The sequence below is a fragment of the Lynx rufus genome, unplaced genomic scaffold, assembly GCF_022079265.1.
Source record: "Lynx rufus isolate CCGP_SWC_20201006 ecotype Redwood Valley unplaced genomic scaffold, mLynRuf1.p SCAF_2, whole genome shotgun sequence".
In the NCBI taxonomy this organism is placed as follows: Eukaryota; Metazoa; Chordata; class Mammalia; order Carnivora; family Felidae; genus Lynx; species Lynx rufus.
The window spans coordinates 38,672,843-38,692,946 of record NW_025814834.1 but is presented as its reverse complement, the minus strand read 5'-3'; the positions used below and the strand labels follow the sequence as shown (position 1 = coordinate 38,692,946).

The 20,104-nt window shown below is 35.7% G+C and overlaps 1 protein-coding gene across 2 annotated transcripts in view; it reads right to left on the bottom strand.

Annotated features, from left to right (window-relative positions):
- Nucleotides 1-260: 260 nt before the first annotated feature.
- The window catches only part of GTF3C3 (general transcription factor IIIC subunit 3), a 40,774-nt gene continuing 20,930 nt past the window's right edge, over nucleotides 261-20,104 (bottom strand). Inside the window, exons 9-18 of one of the 2 annotated variants that reach the window (XM_047084036.1) lie at nucleotides 18,956-19,059; nucleotides 17,214-17,385; nucleotides 14,944-15,146; nucleotides 14,280-14,381; nucleotides 13,073-13,208; nucleotides 10,460-10,697; nucleotides 9,660-9,850; nucleotides 7,258-7,382; nucleotides 3,441-3,593; nucleotides 261-1,644 (exon numbers count right to left, since the gene is read on the bottom strand). In XM_047084036.1, the coding sequence (XP_046939992.1) occupies nucleotides 1,522-1,644; nucleotides 3,441-3,593; nucleotides 7,258-7,382; nucleotides 9,660-9,850; nucleotides 10,460-10,697; nucleotides 13,073-13,208; nucleotides 14,280-14,381; nucleotides 14,944-15,146; nucleotides 17,214-17,385; nucleotides 18,956-19,059 (1,547 nt within the window). In that variant the 3' untranslated portion in view covers nucleotides 261-1,521. The remainder of the gene's footprint in view (nucleotides 1,645-3,440; nucleotides 3,594-7,257; nucleotides 7,383-9,659; nucleotides 9,851-10,459; nucleotides 10,698-13,072; nucleotides 13,209-14,279; nucleotides 14,382-14,943; nucleotides 15,147-17,213; nucleotides 17,386-18,955; nucleotides 19,060-20,104) is intronic. The other variant, XM_047084037.1, reaches the window with a different exon arrangement.

Genomic DNA, 20,104 nt, shown 5'->3' with positions numbered 1-20,104 from the left:
CTCTCTCTGTCTCAAAAATAAATAAACAATAAAAAAAAAAATTTTTAAAAAGAAGACTGCTAGAGAGATTTATTATTTCCTCCAAGGCTGTTCAGGAGATCAACTGGAGTCACAGCCAGTTGAGTTTAATTCAAGAGAAAAACTCAGAACACAGAATACTCAATTCCCTAAGATTCCAAGATGCAAATCTAACTTATACTCTATCAGTTAACTTCATCATTACCTGCAAATGGCATGAAATAAAATATATAAGCATGTGAAACAATTATAAAAATACAATTTATTTAAATTATATACACATTTAAATACACACACACACACACACACAGAATACATGATACATTTACTTATTATATACAAATTTTGCTTTTCAACTACTTTGTAGTGGTAAGAATTCCTAAAAAGCCCTCATACTATTTCTTTGATCCTAAGTCTCATACGTGTTTCCCTCTCACAATTAGAATACGTCATATAATCCAAACACACACTTATTACAGCATTTTTTCCCTTAAAAAGAAACTCTCAAAAACTGTTAGTAAACCAAAAGTATATCTTAAAACTATTGTTATCTTAGATTCAAGAACATAACATATTTAAGTAAAAAATTTTCATCTATCTTTTTAACTTTATCACAGCAATACTTTACTCCATACATAGAATTCTCTAATCTTCCTACATTCCTAGTGATCTTGAAATGCAAACTAGGTCATATTATTAAATGTGGTCCTCTCTTTTCTACATTTTTTTTTGTCAGAAAGCCACCAACATTTGTAATGCATTTTTTAATTTGTCTTGGAACAGGATGTTCTGAATTATGCCCAGCAATCTATACAACTAAGACACATGAAGGTGAAAAGTAAAAGATTAACTCAATTATGTGTCTTCCTACTATATAACCATTTCAAATAATTTTCTTAGGAGCTAAGTCAATTACATAATTGTGCTGATATGAGAAAGAGTCCCAACTTGTCTTTCCTTCAATAACATCCTTTTCTATGTACCTGATAAACTGCCCATGCAATAGTAACAGGGCACTAAGAAATGGAAAGGTCAATGATAATGTAGGTAGAAATGTAGCAAACATTTCTTTCAAATGAATATATTGCTCAAGTTCTGTATTTAGAGAACTGTATTGAGAGGTCACATCTGTCTTACTATATTCCAAGGTACATAGGTGTTTAATACATAGTAATGAATGCACAGATGAATAAATGGTATGAGTAAAAAATGAGCACATTTAGCTCAAAGCTGGCTTAAAGGCTAACATTCTCCATTTCACCTTTGGGGACAATTTTACTAAAAATAATGATAAAAGAAAATGATAGAACAATGTACAAACTCTTGGAATGATACTTTTGCATATCTATCAAAAGATCATTATCACATATTAAAAATTAAATACAATGATAATTCTCAAACTGTCATTTCTATTTCAGGTTAATACTTAGTTAATACTTAGCCCTTAGACAGAAAATATTGGTCCACACACAGCACCAATGCTTCTTTCTCAGCTGAGGTACTTTATATACAGCAATAGGTATACAAAAGCTTTTGAGCCATTCCAATATTCCCACTGCTCTGATAAATTAGAGACAAGTTGTAGGCAATATCTCTTCGTAAGTCTAACTGGTCAACTTCTATACCCTACGAGGAAAAATACATGAATGAATTATATACTGTTATAAACAGTTATATATACTGTTTCATTAAGTAGAAGTATTCAAAAAGCTTAACATTCATGATACTAAAAAAAAAGTACAAAACTAGGCATATATACCTTGGTTCTAAATTTTTACTAGGTAATACTGATTCAGTTAATCACTGTAACAACTATAGAATTAAATTATTTTAAATGTCTAAACCAATAAGTTAAAGAAAAAGTCTCATCCACAAGCCATAGCAGAATAAAATTCCAAATGAATTAAGCATTTAAGAATAAACAAATGAAACCATAAAAGAAAAAAATATATAGTGGAATAATAATATAATCTTGGGTAGGAAAGGCCCTTCTAAGTACAATGGCAAAAGTAGAAACTATAAAGGAAAAAATACGATTTCATTAAAAAATGTAAAACTTATGCATCTAAAAAAGAAATCATAACACAAATGACCAGATGGGAAATACCTGTACTATATAATAGAAAGCCATATAAAGAATAAGTCTAGGAAGGCATACAGCAAATTAATAATAATAATTACCCTAGGGGTGTTATTACCTTTTTTTCTACTTAATAGCAAAGCAATGAACTCAATGGAGTAGGTTAGATCTATACTAATCTTCCCCAATACAAAGTTTTGGAGTCAACTGTAAAAATATCTGCAACAATTAAAAATGATACCTATAAAGCTTAAGGAGCAATACTTAAAGGCATTTATGAAATAAAAAATATAAAAGTGTATGCATTTCATCAGCGTAACTATAAAAATATGTATTTATTTGTTTAATACAAATAGGGTAATAGAAATAGGGTAATAGAAAACAGTTGTGAGGGCATGTGAGGATTACGAATGCAACTTAAAAATATTAGCAACTAGGGGTGCCTGGGTGGTTCAGTCAGCTAAGTGTCAGACTTCGGCTCAGGTCATGATCTCACAGTTCGTGGGCTCAGGCCCCACGCTGGGCTCTGTGCCGACAGCTTGGAGCCTGAAGCCTGCTTCAGATTCTGTGTCTCGCTCACTCTCTGCCCCTCCCCCACTCGCACTCTGTGTCTCTTTCTCTCAAAAATAAATTCTTCAGAAATTAAAATAAGAATTAGACTTTAAACACAGATTGTCATAGTATTGGCAACACTTTACCCTATACAGTATCTTAAAACTAAATTCATACTGGCCTTTCATCTTTATAAAGAAATATGTTCGTTACACTTGAACTTTGAAATGAACAATGGCTGTATTACTCAATAGTCAGGCTTTCTGTCTCCCAGCTCATACCAATAACCACAGAGGCTACCTTAGGGTAACTGAAATGGTCACCACAAGTCATATGTGTCCACATGGTTGCTGATCAGGTCATAAGGTAAGAATGTCAAAGATCTACTTGTTGCTAAATAAACACATTCAATATGGACAAAATGCATTCTTTTTTTTTCTTTTTTAATGTGTATTTGAGAGTGAGCATGTGCATGCATGAGCAGGGGAGGGGCAGAGAGAGAGGGAGAGGGAGAGAGAGAGAGAGACAGAGAGAGAATACCAAGCAGTCTCCACACTGTCAGTGCAAAGCCCAACACAGGGCTTGATCTCACGACCACGACATCATGACCCAAGCCAAAATCAAGAGTCGGACGCTTAGCCAACTGAGCTACCCAGGTGCCCCTGGAAAAAATCAATTCTAATATGTAATTTATTTCACTATCTGGACCACAACATAAGCTAACTGCACTTCTCTCTAGATGAAATGAAATGAAATGACTCCTCAGTTTTTAAAGTAAATCATACAATACCTCTACCACAAGTGGAGGGAGATCCAAGGCCTTCTGATAATAGTGGATTGCAAGATGAATCAGCCCCAGCTGGTGAAGGCCACGGCCCAAATTGTAGAATGATTCCTGGCAAGGCCCACGTATGCTGAGGTATCGATTAAGAAAGGAAAAGCCCTACCCAAAAGAAAAAGATAATTCATTATTATTCTCATTTGACCGGTATATATTTGAACAACTATATGTGCCAGGTATATTCTGTACAGAATACAAGTATTTAAAAAAGGGCGCCTGGATGGCTTAGTCAGTTAAGTGTCCAACTCTTGATTTCAGCTCAGGTCATGATCCCTGGGTCATGAGACCAAGTCCTATGTAGGGCTCTGTACTGGGCGTAGAACCTGCTTGCTTCTCTCTCTCCCTCTCCCACTGCCCCTCCCGCTTGTGCTCTCTCTAAAAGAGACACAATCTCATCCTGAAAGAACATATGTCTGTGGCATAGTGCTATATCACAATTTAGTCTAGAGCTCTTCCGAAGATATAAAGGAAAGATTTATTTTTTTTAAGGACAAAAATATTTACAGAAAACAAAGTCCAATGTTAAAACTGTCAAAGATCCATAATCTTTAAGAACACAGGATTGTTTTTAAGGTTCCAAGTTGGCTTTTGTGACATTAGAGGCCAATAAACTTTTTTTTTCTTTTTTTTGGGGGGGAGGGTGAGAGAGCACGCATGCATGAGTGGGGGAGGGGCACAGAGAGAGAGAGAGGGAGAGAGAGAGAATCCCAAGCAGGCTCTGCACCATCACTGCAAGATCATGACCTAAGCTGAAGTCAGATGTTTAACCAACTGAGCCACCCAGGTGCCCTGAGGCCCATAAACTTCTTGATTCAAGATGTCTAAAAGCTTGAGCAAAATATAAAATCTAAGCTCTTAAAATGGTAATTTTAGAAAGGTTTCTTCTCAGGGACAAACTCACTTAAGTATACCTAAACTTTCTGGGTCAATGGTACCTTTTTTGTAAGTTACCTCTCAGGACCTTAATAACCTCTTAACCCAAAAAACTTGATTATTCTTCCCCTGAAAGCTTCTGACTCAAAGACTTTATGGAAAAAATATCAGAACACAGATAGAATACTGCAGGCTCCACGTGTGTCACAGTGTCCAAAAAGCACCTGCTTCATCTCTTACTGTATTCATTTTCCCCTTTAATGCATCTTCAAGTTACCAGCTGCAGAAAGTTACCTACTGCAAAAGTGCAAGTGTCCTATGTTAAGTAATTAAATAAATATAATCTCCAGCTGTGAGTATAGACTATAAAATGCAACTATTTCCTGGGTGATCTGCTTTCTGATAAATGGTCACAAATTTTTCTTCATAAAAAAAAAAATTAATGAATTCTTTAGAATTAATGCATTTTAGGAATAAAAATAATTATGTTCACTAAACTCATACTTTCTGCATAATAAAATAACCCATATTTATAGGTGACTATAACTTCTACTCCACTGAAAATCATGGTTCTGTTAAGTAAAGCAGACAAACTATTAGTCTCAGAGAAATAGCAAATCTTCCTATTTTAAGATGACAAATTTAAAGATAAAAATTTGAGAAAGAATAATAAGCCCAGATGAATTACTGCAACCCAAATAAACTTGTAGGTCTTCTGATACAGTAACAGGATTTGAATTACCTGCTGCATTTTAAGAAATTTTTAACAAACTTAGGAGACCACTGAAACACTATTCAAATATTTAGTGATTTAAAAACTAGGTAATAGAGACAGCCACTTTATCTCTTAGGCGATAAGAGTTTTGACAAACAAAAAATTTAATGGAATAGAAATAAAAGAGTCCTTTTTACATTAACTGTGTTACTTTCAAACATTTTTGTCACATTATTCACTAAAGTGTCCAAGTAATATACACTGTACATAAAATATTAAATACGGGCAGCATTATAAGATTTACTTTCACAGTATAATAAGAAGGTAGGAAAGATATTAAAACATATGAAATTAGTTTGTTTTTAACTACTCCAAAGGAAAATTAATTATGATCATGTAGCATAAGGAAATAGATTCACAAGAAATTAAAACAATTTAAGAATCACGGTATTTACAACGAAACTTGTTTTTAGAAACTTTTTTTAATGGAAAATGTTTAACATACACAAAAGTAGACAGATTAGGACAACAAACCCCCATACACCCATCACTTCTTGTTTTATTTCAATCTCCAACCAACTAAACACTGCTGTTTAAATATACCAGTGATTTGAAAGTTAGCTTCTAAATTACTGTGCAGTACATAAATTTTTTCCCTACCAGGCAAAAACTACATACTTTAACTATTTTTTTTATTTACTTATTTAGAGACAGAAAGAGAGCATAAGTGGGAGAGAAGGGCAGAGTAAGAGAAACAATCTTAAACAGGCTCCATACTCAGCAAGGAGCCTGATGTGGGGCTCGATCTCACAACCCTGGGATCATGACCTGAGCTGAAATAAGAGTCAGACACTCAACCAACTGAGCCCAGGCACCCCTATTTTAACTATTTAGTAATGAATCAATCCATAAAAATTTCCTATTAATGTTTACCAGAATATAAGCTTCATGAGGGTAAGGAATTCTGCCTGTATTCTCATTCACTACTATATCCCCACTCCTAGCACAGTGGGTGCTCATTATATATTTAATTTATAAACAATCCTACATTACCTAAAACAGCAAAAGTATCCATTAAGAGAGAAAAAAACTTAGAGCAAGAGGTCGATAAATATCACAATTGTCTTTTGGTTTTGGTTTTACTTTTTATTATGAAAAATTTCAAACATACAAAAGTAAAGAGAACATTATAATGAATCCCAACACCTAGCTTTAACAATTCTCATCATTTGAATTTAGGCTTTCTTTTAACCATTTTACTTTAAAAACCAAACCCACATGAAAAATTCCTTTACTGAATCCTGCTATTCCATTCAAGTCAACATTTTTTTCCTTCCATAACTACTTAAAAAACATGTCTTTACATGAGTCAAACATATAAAAACAACACAAAAGTACTAAAGATACAGTGGTAAACAAGACAGATAGAATCCCTGATCTCTTGGAGTTTACATTCTTTTTTTTTTTTTAATTTTTTTTTCAATGTTTATTTATTTTTGGGACAGAGAGAGACAGAGCATGAACGGGGGAGGGGCAGAGAGAGAGGGAGACACAGAATCGGAAACAGGCTCCAGGCTCTGAGCCATCAGCCCAGAGCCTGACGCGGGGCTCGAACTCACGGACCGCGAGATCGTGACTTGGCTGAAGTCGGACGCTTAACCGACTGCGCCACCCAGGCGCCCCTACATTCTTATTAGAGAAGACAAACTATATAAAAAAGTAAACAAGAAAATAAAAAGACTACAACCATGAAAACTTTAAAAGAGCAATTTGTTGGTGGTGATGTAAAGAAACAGTCAACACAGTCACATATTCATACATTACTAGATATATATATTATGTATTTTTAAAACTGATTTACAATAAATCAGTCATCAGGACCTAGAAGACTGGAGGTCTTAGGGGCTCCAAAGTCTTAAGGAAGCCTCCAGACTCTTCTGTGTCCTCTTTGTGATCTGGCTGTGTACCCTTTCTACATGGCTACATAAGTCTTAGCCAGGAGCACCACCACTAGATGTTGAGTCCATGCTGAGTGCTAAACAGAGGGATAGGTGTTGGAACTCCCAACATGTATGTATACTAAGCAGGTATTCCTTCTAAAGCAGGACAACAAAAGCATTAAGTATATTCATTTTTAAAGAACATAAAACCAAGTAATGAGAAATCTAAATGAATTACCTGCACAGTAAGAGCATGTCTCCTTAATACATACTTCTGAGAGGCCATGTGAATAAACGTTAGGCCTATACACAGGCTATAGAGAGGTTCATGGGGATGGGTGCGAAAGGCTTGCACATATTGTCCTGAAAAAAGAACAGTGGTGTCAGATGGGTGTGACAAGAGCATAGTTCCCTATTTCTTCAGTTATTCAAATATACTTTATTGCTAAACAGTACTGATTTTTAACATATGCAAGGTGTACATTTTAAAATATCAATCAGATGCACACTAATTTGAAATTTTAAAACAATGTATAAAATATAACAAAATTAGGAGGATTTACCTATAAATATATCCTGATCACCCAGATTAAATATGAGCAACTAAAACCTTCTTTTAGGCACAGCTAGACATTTCCATGTAGAGTAATACTTCCAAAATAATTTACCAATTGTGATCCTAAGTCTATTTTAAGATCTTAAATCTATTTTATTTATTTTTAAAAATTTTTTTTTTTTCCACGTTTATTTATTTTTGGGACAGAGAGAGACAGAGCATGAACGGGGGAGGGGCAGAGAGAGAGAGAGACACAGAATCGGAAACAGGCTCCAGGCTCTGAGCCATCAGCCCAGAGCCCGACGCGGGGCTCGAACTCACGGACCGTGAGATCGTGACCTGGCTGAAGTCGGACGCTTAACCGACTGCGCCACCCAGGCGCCCCGATCTTAAATCTATTTTAAAAGAAACAAGGGAATGTGTCTTTGGTGAATTCTTTTGTTATAAATTCAAATGTGATAGATCATGGAGATGAAAAAAAGAAAAATAGCTCTGTTTTGTTTTTTAGGATTATGGGTGTTGTTTCCCAAATGGAGCACTACTTTGTTTTTCCTGAGAAAAACATGTTTTCCTTGTTTCCATGTATTTACATATGTAACTGCTTCATGTCAAAAGTTTATCCATATGAGACAGGGGAATTTAAGCAAAATTTTTATTTTTTTGATAAGCAAATTTTTAAGCAAATTTTTTTATAAAGGGATGATCTATAATTTATCATACATAGGTAAAAACTTCTATTCTTTCCAGCTCTGTGCCAGAAGACATGGCACCACAGAATCTCTTTAGCAGCACAGATGGTAGACTGCCATTTGCACTTTCTATTTTTACCTTCTGCAAAAGGTCCTAAATATAGGAAAATAATATATCTGTTTTATATTTTCTTACCATTAAACAAACAGTTCCAAAACACACACACCAGAGGTAAGTTTCAACATCTGATGTTCAAGGTTACTGTCAAGTGAGTTGGGCAACACTAGCTCTTAGGCAGCAAGAGATACATGCCTCATTTTAAATTTAAACATTTGGCCAGGTATTTTTCTAATTTGCTTCTGATTCCCTATTATAGAAAATTTCAAGTGATTAATTTTCCCTGAGTTTAATTAGAATTAGCAAGCACAATGTAAATAAACCTTGGTATAAAGACTTGTCTCCTTAAGGAACAAACTATCAGCAAATCTTAAATCCATTTTTGTACTATAGCAAATTAAAATCAGGTAGCAAAGAATCCATACACACACACACACACACACACACACACACACATATATTTTTTTTTAGACAGAGACCGCATGAACCAGGGAGAGGGGCAGAGGGAGAGAGAGAGAAAGTCTCAAGCAGGCTTCACGATCCACACAGAGCCTGATACAGAGTTCAATCCCATGACCTTGGGATAATGACCTGAGCAGAAATCAAGAGTCAGATGCTCAATCGACTGAGGCACCCAGGCACCCTGCAAAGCATCCATAATTAATGAAAATTATTTAGAAAACAAACAAGTCTAAGCAGGAGAATTATTGGCTTACTTCAGCCTTTTGAACCAAAGCTTTGTAAAAAAAAATAAATACTAATATTCATTATTATCATTACTGCCAACACTTACAGCTACTTACTGTATATGCCAGGCATTTTTTTTAATGCTTTACATTAACTCATCTAATTTTCACAATAATTTGTAAGGCAGGTCCAATCATTACCTCCATTTCAGAGATAAAGAAACTGAAGCACTGGGAGGTAGAATAACTTGCCATGAGGGAGCTGCTATTTAAACACAGGTAGGGGCGCCTGGGTGGCTCAGTTGGTTAAGCATCCAACTTCAGCTCAGGTCATCATCTCACGGACCGTGAGTTCGAGCCCCGTGTTGGGCTCTGGGCTGATGGCTCAGAGCCTGGAGCCTGCTTCCGGTTCTGGGTCTCCCTCTCTCTCTGCCCCTCCCCTGTTCATGCTCTGTCTCTCTCTGTCTCAAAAATAAACAAACAAACAAACAAACAAAAAAACCCCATAAACACAGGTAGTTTTCTGCTCCAGGCCCGGCTGTTAACCATCATACCATCCACACTTGACAAAGTCACATATAGGACACTTACCAAGCGCGTGCTTAAAACTACCAGATACAAATGCATTGTGTCCATTTAAGACACACAGGGCATGATTATCTGGGTTTTTCAGCATTAGGCGAAGACAGAAGCGATGATGTCGTACCTCTTGGGAATGCATGGTAACCTGATTGAAAATGTTCCAGAGCTGAGGTTTATTGACATTTTCCATTACCATCACCCTAAAATTGCAGACAGAGAGGGAGGGTAAAAAATAATGTAAAAAGAAAAACTTCTGATTCTAAGAATGAAATACTTCATTCAGCGCAGCAACATTTTCCTACAATGAAAACCAGACTATTGCAACATATTTAAGCCTAAACACTCACACAGTGATTTTTCTCAGAAGATGCTACTTGAGTTAGTATTTCTACATCTTGTTTGTTCTTTTTAACAAAACTTTTAAACCAAAAAAAAAGAATCAAGTAGTTTAAGTTTCACCTATTCTCCCCCAGCCCACTACAGCTCCAGTACAATGAACAGTGAGTAACAGCTAATAACAGTGTGTGCCAGACATTGTTAAAAGGCCATATCTATAATAATTCACTTAACTCTCACAATAATCCTACAAGGAGGTAATATTATAATATCCATTTTATAAATGGGGAGACTGAGGTACAAGAGGTTAAATACATGAGAGGGCATGCCTCTGAGAATCATCAATGATTTGAATTTACCTGTAAGCCACAAGAGAGTTAAAACAATTTATTAATTCTTGAGTATGAGAGACTAAATCAAAGTAAATACACATCCTCTTTCAAAGAATCTAAAATAAGTTATTGGAAAACTACCTGATATAGTTGTATGCCTTTCTGAAATTTTTGTCCAGTATTGCAGCAGACAGACCAAAGTATTCTAATTCTTTGCGTTTTTGCCTGTCATCATAAAATGAATAATATTCCAGTGAAGAATCCACAAGTAACTCAGCCTCTTGAAATCGGGATAGGTCGCATAAGGAGTATATGGCCTTCAACAGAAGGTTCCACCAGTCCTCTTTTGTCAAGACACTTGTGAGTACAGCAAATATTGCTAAAATGATACCAGTGAAAATCAGTTAGGACACTGTATTTTCAGAAATAACAATATTAGAAAAATCCCTATGATCAATTTTAAGGCTAAATTTAATACACACATTCCTATGGGCCTGAATTCTTGCCAACACTCTTTAGACAATGATGAAGTGGATAGTTTTCTGCTTACACTACTTCAACACCAGCCCTCTGCTCTGCCTAACAATCCACAACCCCAGGTAATTCTTACTTCTGGTTTGTCCTCTACAAAGTCCAGCTATGTCATCTGTATCTGTCAGTGCTAGCTAGGATATATGGTCCTCCAGGGCAGAAAAAGTAAGTGAGTATTCCATGACTGCAGTCAGATACAGGATTCTGCACATACAAGGAATTCAAAAGTTTGCTTAGCAAAGGACTTCAAGATTTAGATTGTTCTTGATCTTTTTATAATCTTAATATTTTCTCTGCCTCCAAATTTCTTTTCCTTCAAAATCTTGTCTGTAAGAGCGTCCTTTTTTATAAATTTATAACTCGAGAAATATCAAAAGCTATAAAAATTTTTTAGTCTTTGACCCAGTAATTCTCCTGAGAATATATCCTACACAAATAGTCAAAAATATGGATAAATGCATAGTATTATTTATAAAAGAAAATTATCAGAAACAACCATATATCAAAAAATAATAAGGGAATAATTAAATTATGGGATTGCTATCCAATGGAGTATTAAACATTCCTTAATGATAATAGCTATGAAGAGACCAGCATGAGAAAACATATGTGAGAAAATGTTGAGTGAAAAAATCAGAGTACAGGCATGCATGGGTAGCTCTGTCAGTTAAGCATCTCTTGATTTCAGCTCACAGTTTGTGAGTTCAAACCCACACTGGGCTCCGTGCTGACAGCGCAGAGACTGCTTGGAATTCTCTCTTTCCCTCTCTTTCTGCCTCTCCCTCACTTGTGCTCTCTCCCTCACTCATGCTTTCTCCAAAAAAATAAATAAACTTAAAAAAAAAAAAAGTACAAAGATGCATGTAACATAAAGAGACCTTGTTCATCCTATCCTGGTACACAAATGTAACATGATCCCTACCATGATGAAATTAACAAAAAAACCCCTTTATGAACCTAAGAAAAACCAACAATGGACCTGAAATGAGAAAATACTGAAAGAGAAATCAGTATCACATAATCGAATAATAATCACAGAAATCGACAGAATCACATATAGAGAAAAATATAAGAAAATATAGTCTTAAACACATGAAGCAGAGTCTACCTTTGAGATGGGCCCAGAATCCATGAGCTGTAGAGATAGGCTTCTGAGGCATTTATATCTAGATTATGAGCAGCTGATCCTCATTCCTTTCCTGACTCTCCTCCCCTGCAAAACCTACTTACGTTAGGTCCTCATAATGTACTTACAGAGATTCAGCTCTTCTGGATTTTAAAACCCTTTTCCATTGCACACTGCACACATTGACAGACTGATACCTCCAGTTGAGACTCTTTTCAAGTTTCTCTTTTCAACCTCACCCAAACATACTTGAGGCATACCTGAGGCATTACTAAATATAGACGCCTTTTAAAATCAAATTACTCGAGACTAGGTCAGAGCAATTTATTTTAGAGTTTCTATGACTATTGCTACATTTATCAAAAATGAATTTAACAGAGAATGAAATACATGTAATTGAAGTGACTGGACAAATATAGTAATTTATATTGCCATCTAATCTTCACAAATTTCTTAAAATAACATATTTTCTTCTTAAAAGGTCAAAAATTCTGTTTAGGTTTTTCACAGGGAGATCCAAGCAGATGGTTTCCTTCTAATTTTTAAAAAGTAAAGTATTTACATGTAGCCTTCCTTTTCTTCTTTTAACATCAAATGAGTTTATTATACTTGAAGGATCTGGATTAGAAATTTCATTTTATTTGAAAACGGTGTATTTTCTTTTCTTTCTATGAGAGAGAGAGAGAGAGCAGAGGAGAGGGGCAGAGGGAGAGAGGGAGAGGGAGAGGGAGAGGGAGAGGGAGAGGGAGAGGGAGAGGGAGAGGGAGAGGGAGAGGGAGAGGGAGAGGGAGAGCGAGAGGGAGAGGGAGAGCGAGAGGGAGAGGGAGAGGGAGAGGGAGAGAGAGAGAGAGGAAGTGAGAGGGAAAGAGAATCTTAAGTAGGATCTATGCTGAGCGGGGAGCCGGACGTGGGACTCCATCCCACAACGCTAAATCATGATGTGAGCCAAAATCAAGAGTCAGATACTCAACTGACTGAGCCACCCAGGTGCCCCAGAAAAGGGTATATTTTCAATTAAGTTACTATCAGGTATTATTTCATGAATATTTTTTGAATTCAGTCACATTTTATGCAATAAAGCAAATGAAAGTAATTACCTTTTGCATCACAATTTGCGGTCTCTTGGTCACTGTTGTCTGATATTTTGTCTCTTGACACTTTTATAAGGTAGAGATGCCTCTCTCCAGATTTGGAGCTAGATATCAAACAAACTTGAGCTCTATTCATTGCTACCTGAATTTAAAATAACAATTTGAGATTTTTTTAGTCATATACTTTTTTTAATATTTTATTTTTAAGTAATCTCCATACCTAACATGGGGCTCAAACTCACAACCACAAGAGTCTTGTGCCCCTCCAAATGAGCCCGTCAGGCACTCCAGTCATATAATTTTTTAAAGAAAATCTATGGGTCACAAGTACCACAGGTATATCTGAAATCTTCTTTAGTAGGGAAAAAAAAAGGCCAAATTACTGTGTATTTAAACACCTAAAAGAGAACAGACTTATTTTTTTCTTCCCAAGGGAATTTAGATCACACTGCTTACCTTAGCAGGGAAAAAGAAGGCAATTCACATTAACTTATAACATATGTACATGCACACATAACCACTTCCCTGAAAAAAAGCTAGACTTGGAAATGATGTCACACATGGAAAACATTTTTGCAAAGTGAACAATTTTGGCACGTGGTACTGTCTACAAAGCCAGTAACTGACAACACTATGGTTCTCACTTTTCTGAATTTGTACTAGCAAAGACTTTATTTCACTTACTCTACCTACAGTCAAGTTTACACTTTCATGTAGAACTTTCAGTTACAGTCAACCCTTGAACCATACAGGTTTGAACTGCACAGGTTCACTTATACATGGGTTTTTATAGTACAGTACTATAAATGTATTTTCTCTTCCTTATAATTTTCTTAACAACATTTTCTTTTCTCTAGCTTCCTTTATTTTAAGAATACAGTACACAATACCTTTAACACACAAAATATGTGTTAATCACCTGTTCATGTTATCAGTAAGGCTTCCAGTCAACAGTCGGCTAGTAGTAGTTATGTTTTGGGGAAGTTAAAAGTTATATGCGAATTTCAACTGTGTTAGGGTTGATGGTCCTAACTCCCATGTTGTTCAAAGGTCATACATACCAGTAACCTCTAAGTCTTTTGTCTATATCTGACTTTCATTTTCAAAAGTTTGAGAGTAGAACAGTTATAAAATAGCTATAATCTATGTTTAAATCAAATTCTAAACATTTAAACAGTCAACAGCACTAACATAAGGAAAGACCATTACCCACCTTTAAAAGCATGGCTAACATGGTAAGTAAGGTATCCACATAACCATACGTTTTGCCTTGGGAAAACAATAGAGTAGAACGATGAAGCAATAACTTCAGTTCCTAAATAAATAAGCACATGATAATGAATGTGACAAGATTCCTTTGCTGTAAGTTGTTTTGTCTGCATGGAAGAGTTTTTTTTTTTTTTTTAATTTTTTTTTTTTTTTTTTACATTTATTTATTTTTGAGAGACAGAGACAGAACACAAGTGGGGGGAGGGACAGAGAGAGAGAAGGAGACACAGAATCTGAAGCAGGCCCCAGGCTCCGAGCTGTCACGGGGCTCGAACTCACAAACTGTGAGATCATGACCTGAGCCGAAGTCAGACACTTAACCGACTGAGCCACCCAGGCGCCCCAGAAGAGTTTTGTTTTAGAAACCAAACCTTAACAACATTTGCTTTATGATCTTTCACAACTTAAGATCCAACATTTTAGACACATAACTTACAGTGTCTAACAAGAGGCTGAAACTTAAATTCAAAATTACTTTTCAAAAACAGTGAATTTAATACACTAAAATAAATCTTTTGGGTACAAACCGTATACACATCCTTAATGGAGGAAAAAGTTCAAAAACACAATCCACCAAGGAAAACTTCCTTTCACATGACATGGCCTACCTGCTGTGCAGCATTTGCATCCTGTGCTAAAGTATCTGGATCATACATTGGTTCCAGAGCTTCCAGAGCTTTCTCAGGACGGCCCAGCTGCTGCTGAAGGGTGGAAAGTGAAATTCTTGCATCCAAATGAAGGGGGGCCAGATCAACCACTTTGCCATAGCTTTCCGCAGCGCGTTCCATATAGCCTAAGGCCTTTAAACATTCTAAGATGATGTTAAAATAAAGCATAATAAATATGATCTACAGATTTGTAAGCTTGCCAAAATTATTTTTCCACTTTAAAGAAATATTAAATATTTCTTATATTAAATATAAAATTAATATAAAATATAATATTAAATATAAAATATTCCACTTTAAAGAATTATAAAAATGAAATGTCTGCATATTTCTAATACTTTAAAACAGCCATTCCTTCTAATCTCCATCTACTGATTGATCCATCTATTGATTTCTCTAAATCCAAATTGCTACAAGGATGTAATCAGCACATACATACACTTTGAGGTTCTGCTTTATTTACTTATTAGCATTATACTTTCCACATTTCCCACATCTTCCTTAGCATTTTGAATGGTTATAACATTCAACTATTTATTTAACCATATTATCTGATATTTAGGTTATTTCTGAATTTATACTCTAATACATAGCAATGCAGTAAACATTTTCATGTATATAAACCATGTCTAAAAATTGGCAAACCTATTTAACCCACAGAGGTGTTTTGTTAGGCCACAGTGCTGTTAAAAACAATACATGGCCTCCATTTTTTAAATTTCGGATTTTTATGAACTCTAAGTTACCGGATTCTTTTGACAAATCTGAATTGGCAACACTCTCCTGTTCCCACATGGCACATCAGCCTATGCTGAGAAACAGCAGCATCCTCTAGAGAGGGCTCTCCAGTTCTCCCCCCAAGCCCTGCGCCTCTTCACTTGCCCACTTCACTCATTTTCGTTATTTGCCAGGCTCCTGAGTTTTGTGATACCCAATATAAACTACCTCCCCTCATCTCACTCAATTATTTCCTCAGGGTAAGTTCTCAGAAGGGAAGTTACTGGGCTCTATTCCTCAAACTTTATGCCAATCAGTCATTAAATCCTACCAGTTGAACTCTCCAGCGACAACACTAATCTAGGCCTTTTCCATCTCATTCCCTTTTCATTACAATTACCTCCTAAAATGGTTCTTTCACTTTCAATTGCTTTCTCAAATTTCGAATTTCTCAACTCTCTCCCGAGTATCATCTTTAGGTTAAACTTTGATAGTAAGCAATAAAAACTCCATCTCCCTGCTCATGTCTTTTAAATTCAAATATCACAAATAATGTTTTTATGATGGTTATTACATTTGTATTCATGTTCACTCATCCAAACAGTAAAGAGTTATCTTTAAGTGTTCTTAGCAATTTCATATTGTGATAGGTCTCAAAATAACCCAAATTGTCAATCAATGCTTCTCTAGTTATAGAAAACTTTCTACCATTATATAATATTTTAAGAACTATTAGAACTTTCTGCTATCATGTAATATTTTAGACAAAAACTATTCAACTTTTAATGCATCTTTTATGTTGATTCAATACAAAATCCCATTAGAATATTTTTGGATTTCATACATTTAAGAAATTTAGTTGTTTTTCTTAAGCTATTTTTTTTACTTTAAATGATTTATTTCAGATTATTATAAATTTAGATACAATAAAATGAAATGATACATAAAACCCAATCTTGAGCATACATTTGCAGCTCAAAGAACACTGAAAATACATGAAATTTTTTCTCAAAATAAAATATTAAATATAAATCCATAAAAACTCTTTCAAAATTAGACAGCACCCCAAGTCTGACAATCTATTACTAGAAGTCAGAGCCTATGGTTAAGACAGGTAAATGACTTGTATAAAGTATTTTTACCAAGGACATGGTTAGTCCTACTTCATTCCGGTAGCATTAAGTAAATCTTTCTTCCAAAGCATTAATGTGGGGGAAATCATATAGTGGCATACCATGACAATTTAAAATACTAACATTCATAGGGTTGCAGAATCACTATGTTGTACACCTAAAACTAATGTAACACTGTGTCAACTATACTCAAAAAACAAGCAGACAAAAGAAACTGATTTTCAAAAAACTGCCCTGAAACTAGAAATACTTTCACTTTTACCAAGACATTAATATTTTAAATAATTATTACCACTTTGGAAAGTAAGTTCTTGCCTGTTTATATGATTAAAACTTCTCCCTCCCACAAAGAAGTATTACCTGCATGCCGAAGCCAAACTACTGCGAGGTTGTATCTTTCAGAGCAGACTAGTGCACTAAGGAGGGGAAGTGCAGAATTATATTCACCAACATCCAGAAAAGCTTCAGCAACATCTAGATAGAGGTCTCCCATATCTTCAGGATTCTGTTCCACTAGTGTTGTCAAGAGAGGCTAGACCCCAAAATAAAAGTCTGAAGTCAAACAATCATTACAAATATGGACATGTAGGTATATTTCTCTTTTCACATGTCTATCAGTTATTTGAAGCAAACCGAAAAGGAGCAAGGTTTAATGAAAACAGCTTTAAATAACCATTTTTCTATTCATTTCTGAATCTCTATTTCTCTATTAGAAAGAACTCATACTACCATCACTCATTCAACATATTACTTTTAAAGTATTTTTTTTTAATGTTTATTTATTTTTGAGAGAGATCAAGCATAAGTGGGAAAGGAGCAGAGAGAGAGGGGGACAGAGGATCCGAAGCAGGCTCTGCATTGACAGCAGAGAGCCCAACGTGGGGTTTGAACTCACAAACTGTGAGATCATGACCTGAGCTGAAGTCAGATGCTCAACCGACTGAGCCACACATTACTTTTGAAGGCCTGGTGTAAGCAGACATGGCAGGAGCTAAGACAACACTGACTTGCTGTGCTCTTTCTCTGCTAAGACAAACATACCCAAGCTTCAGGGACTCTGTGTTTGCTGATATTTCTGTCATTATTCAAAGGTCACCTTTTCAGAGAGGGCTTTCCTGACCACCCTCCTACTCCCAATATTCTCTGTTCTTCACTGTTTGATTTTTTTCCAGAGTATGTACCACCAACTAACATCCTATATTTTGCATATTTATTTTGTTATCCATTTACTCCCATTAGAATAAAAGATCCATGAGGGCAGGGTTTGTGTATTATATTCAATACCTTATCCTAAGGTCTGCAAAGCAGATGCCCAATAAATTTTTTTATTCAACGAAATACTCCAAAGCTGGCAAAAGGGAAGAACTTTCAGAATTTACCAACTGTCTAAAAAGCCCAATCTCAAATTCTGATCTCTGGATTGTTCTCATTTAAAAAGGAAAACAAGGGGCACCTGGGTGGCTCAGTTGGTTAAGCATCCAACTCTTGGTTTTGGCTCAGGTCATGATTTCACAGTTCATGGGTCCGAGCCCCCCACTGGGCTCTGCAATGACGTTGCAGAGACTGCTTAGGATTGTCTCTCTCCCTTATCTCTTTCTGCCCCTCCTGAGCTCACATGCGCACACTCTCTCCTTCTCTCTCAAAATAAATAAATAAACTTAAAAAAAGAAAAGGGAAACAAATTATTACAAGCCCAGTTCAGCTTTTGTAAGATATTCACACACAAATAATTTGATGCTTATGGTGACTTCCTGGGTTACTGAAAAATGTGAAATCTAGGGTAAACTTACAATTACTTGTCATCTAAAGAAAATAATGTGATTTTATCTGAAGTATCTCAAGTGCAGATCTTTTTTTTTTTTTTTTTTTTTTTTCAACGTTTATTCATCTTTGGGACAGAGAGAGACAGAGCATGAACGGGCGAGGGGCAGAGAGAGGGAGACACAGAATCGGAAACAGGCTCCAGGCTCCGAGCCATCAGCCCAGAGCCCGACGCGGGGCTTGAACTCACGGACCGCGAGATCGTGACCTGGCTGAAGTCGGACGCCCAACCGACTGCGCCACCCAGGCGCCCCTCAAGTGCAGATCTTAATGTTACTTACATTAAGTGGTTCAAGAATGTTGAGATGTACAAGGCAGACCATCAACTTCACTGTGATATCTATTGGCACACCATCAGGTATAGTGCAGGTAACATTTTCACCAGCTATGGATTAGAAAGACAGGCAAAAAACAGTTCCTATATGCAAGCTTAGAATGTAGGGCAAATGAAGCAAACTCTGTATCTTCTACATAAGATCTCATTTACTTCATTCAGAGCAAATGATTCTGTAGTCAATTCTAAGTTGGACCAACTCTTATTACTAGGTTTTTATATTCTCTTCAGTCTGTCCTTTGGTAGCAATTATCCTTCCAATTCTTTTCCTAATACTTTATCCACTTATCTGAAACCTACAGAAACTCCCACACCTTCTATCAAATCTACAGAGAAAAAAAAAGAGAAAGACAAAAATGACCAACAAGAATATATACACTCTTTCTTTTTGAATTCAAAAGCCTCTTTTCAGTCTTTATGATAAAGAGGCTAAGAAAGGAATAAATTAAATGTTGTGTTATTTTCTAAAACTTCATTAAGGTAAAACAGTTAAAAAAATTTTAATGTTTATTCATTTTTGAGCAGGGGAAGGGCAGAGAGAGGGGGAGACAGAGACTCTGAAGCAGGCTCCAGGCTCTGAGCTGTCAGCACAGACAGAGCCTGATGCGGGGCTCAAACCCACAAACTGCGAGATCATGACCTGAGCCAAAGTCGGACACTCAACCAACTGAGCCACCCAGGTGCCCCAAGGTAAAACAATTTTTAAAGCCCTGAGAAATCAGTCAAAGGAATTTTTATCCACATTTAAAATATTTTGTATTTTGTAAAGTCTAGTAAGTTCCGAGTAAGTTTCCATTTCAGAACAAAAAAAAAAAAAAAAACCAAAACACTGAAGCATAGAGAAACATCAGAGATTGATCTTAAGTGGTAGAATAAAACCTACAATTATATTAAAATGAAGTAACTCATGTTTTATAGAATTTGCCATATAAATTATAGAATTCCCTAAAATTATGAAGTCCTGGAAGGATTTGGACAAGTTTAATTAAGAGATTATTTTTATCTCTAAGCTCCAATATAATAACTGTTACAGGAAACCAACTTAAGACATTTATTTTCCTCAAACAGAGTCCTAAAATTTAAATTTACCTAGACC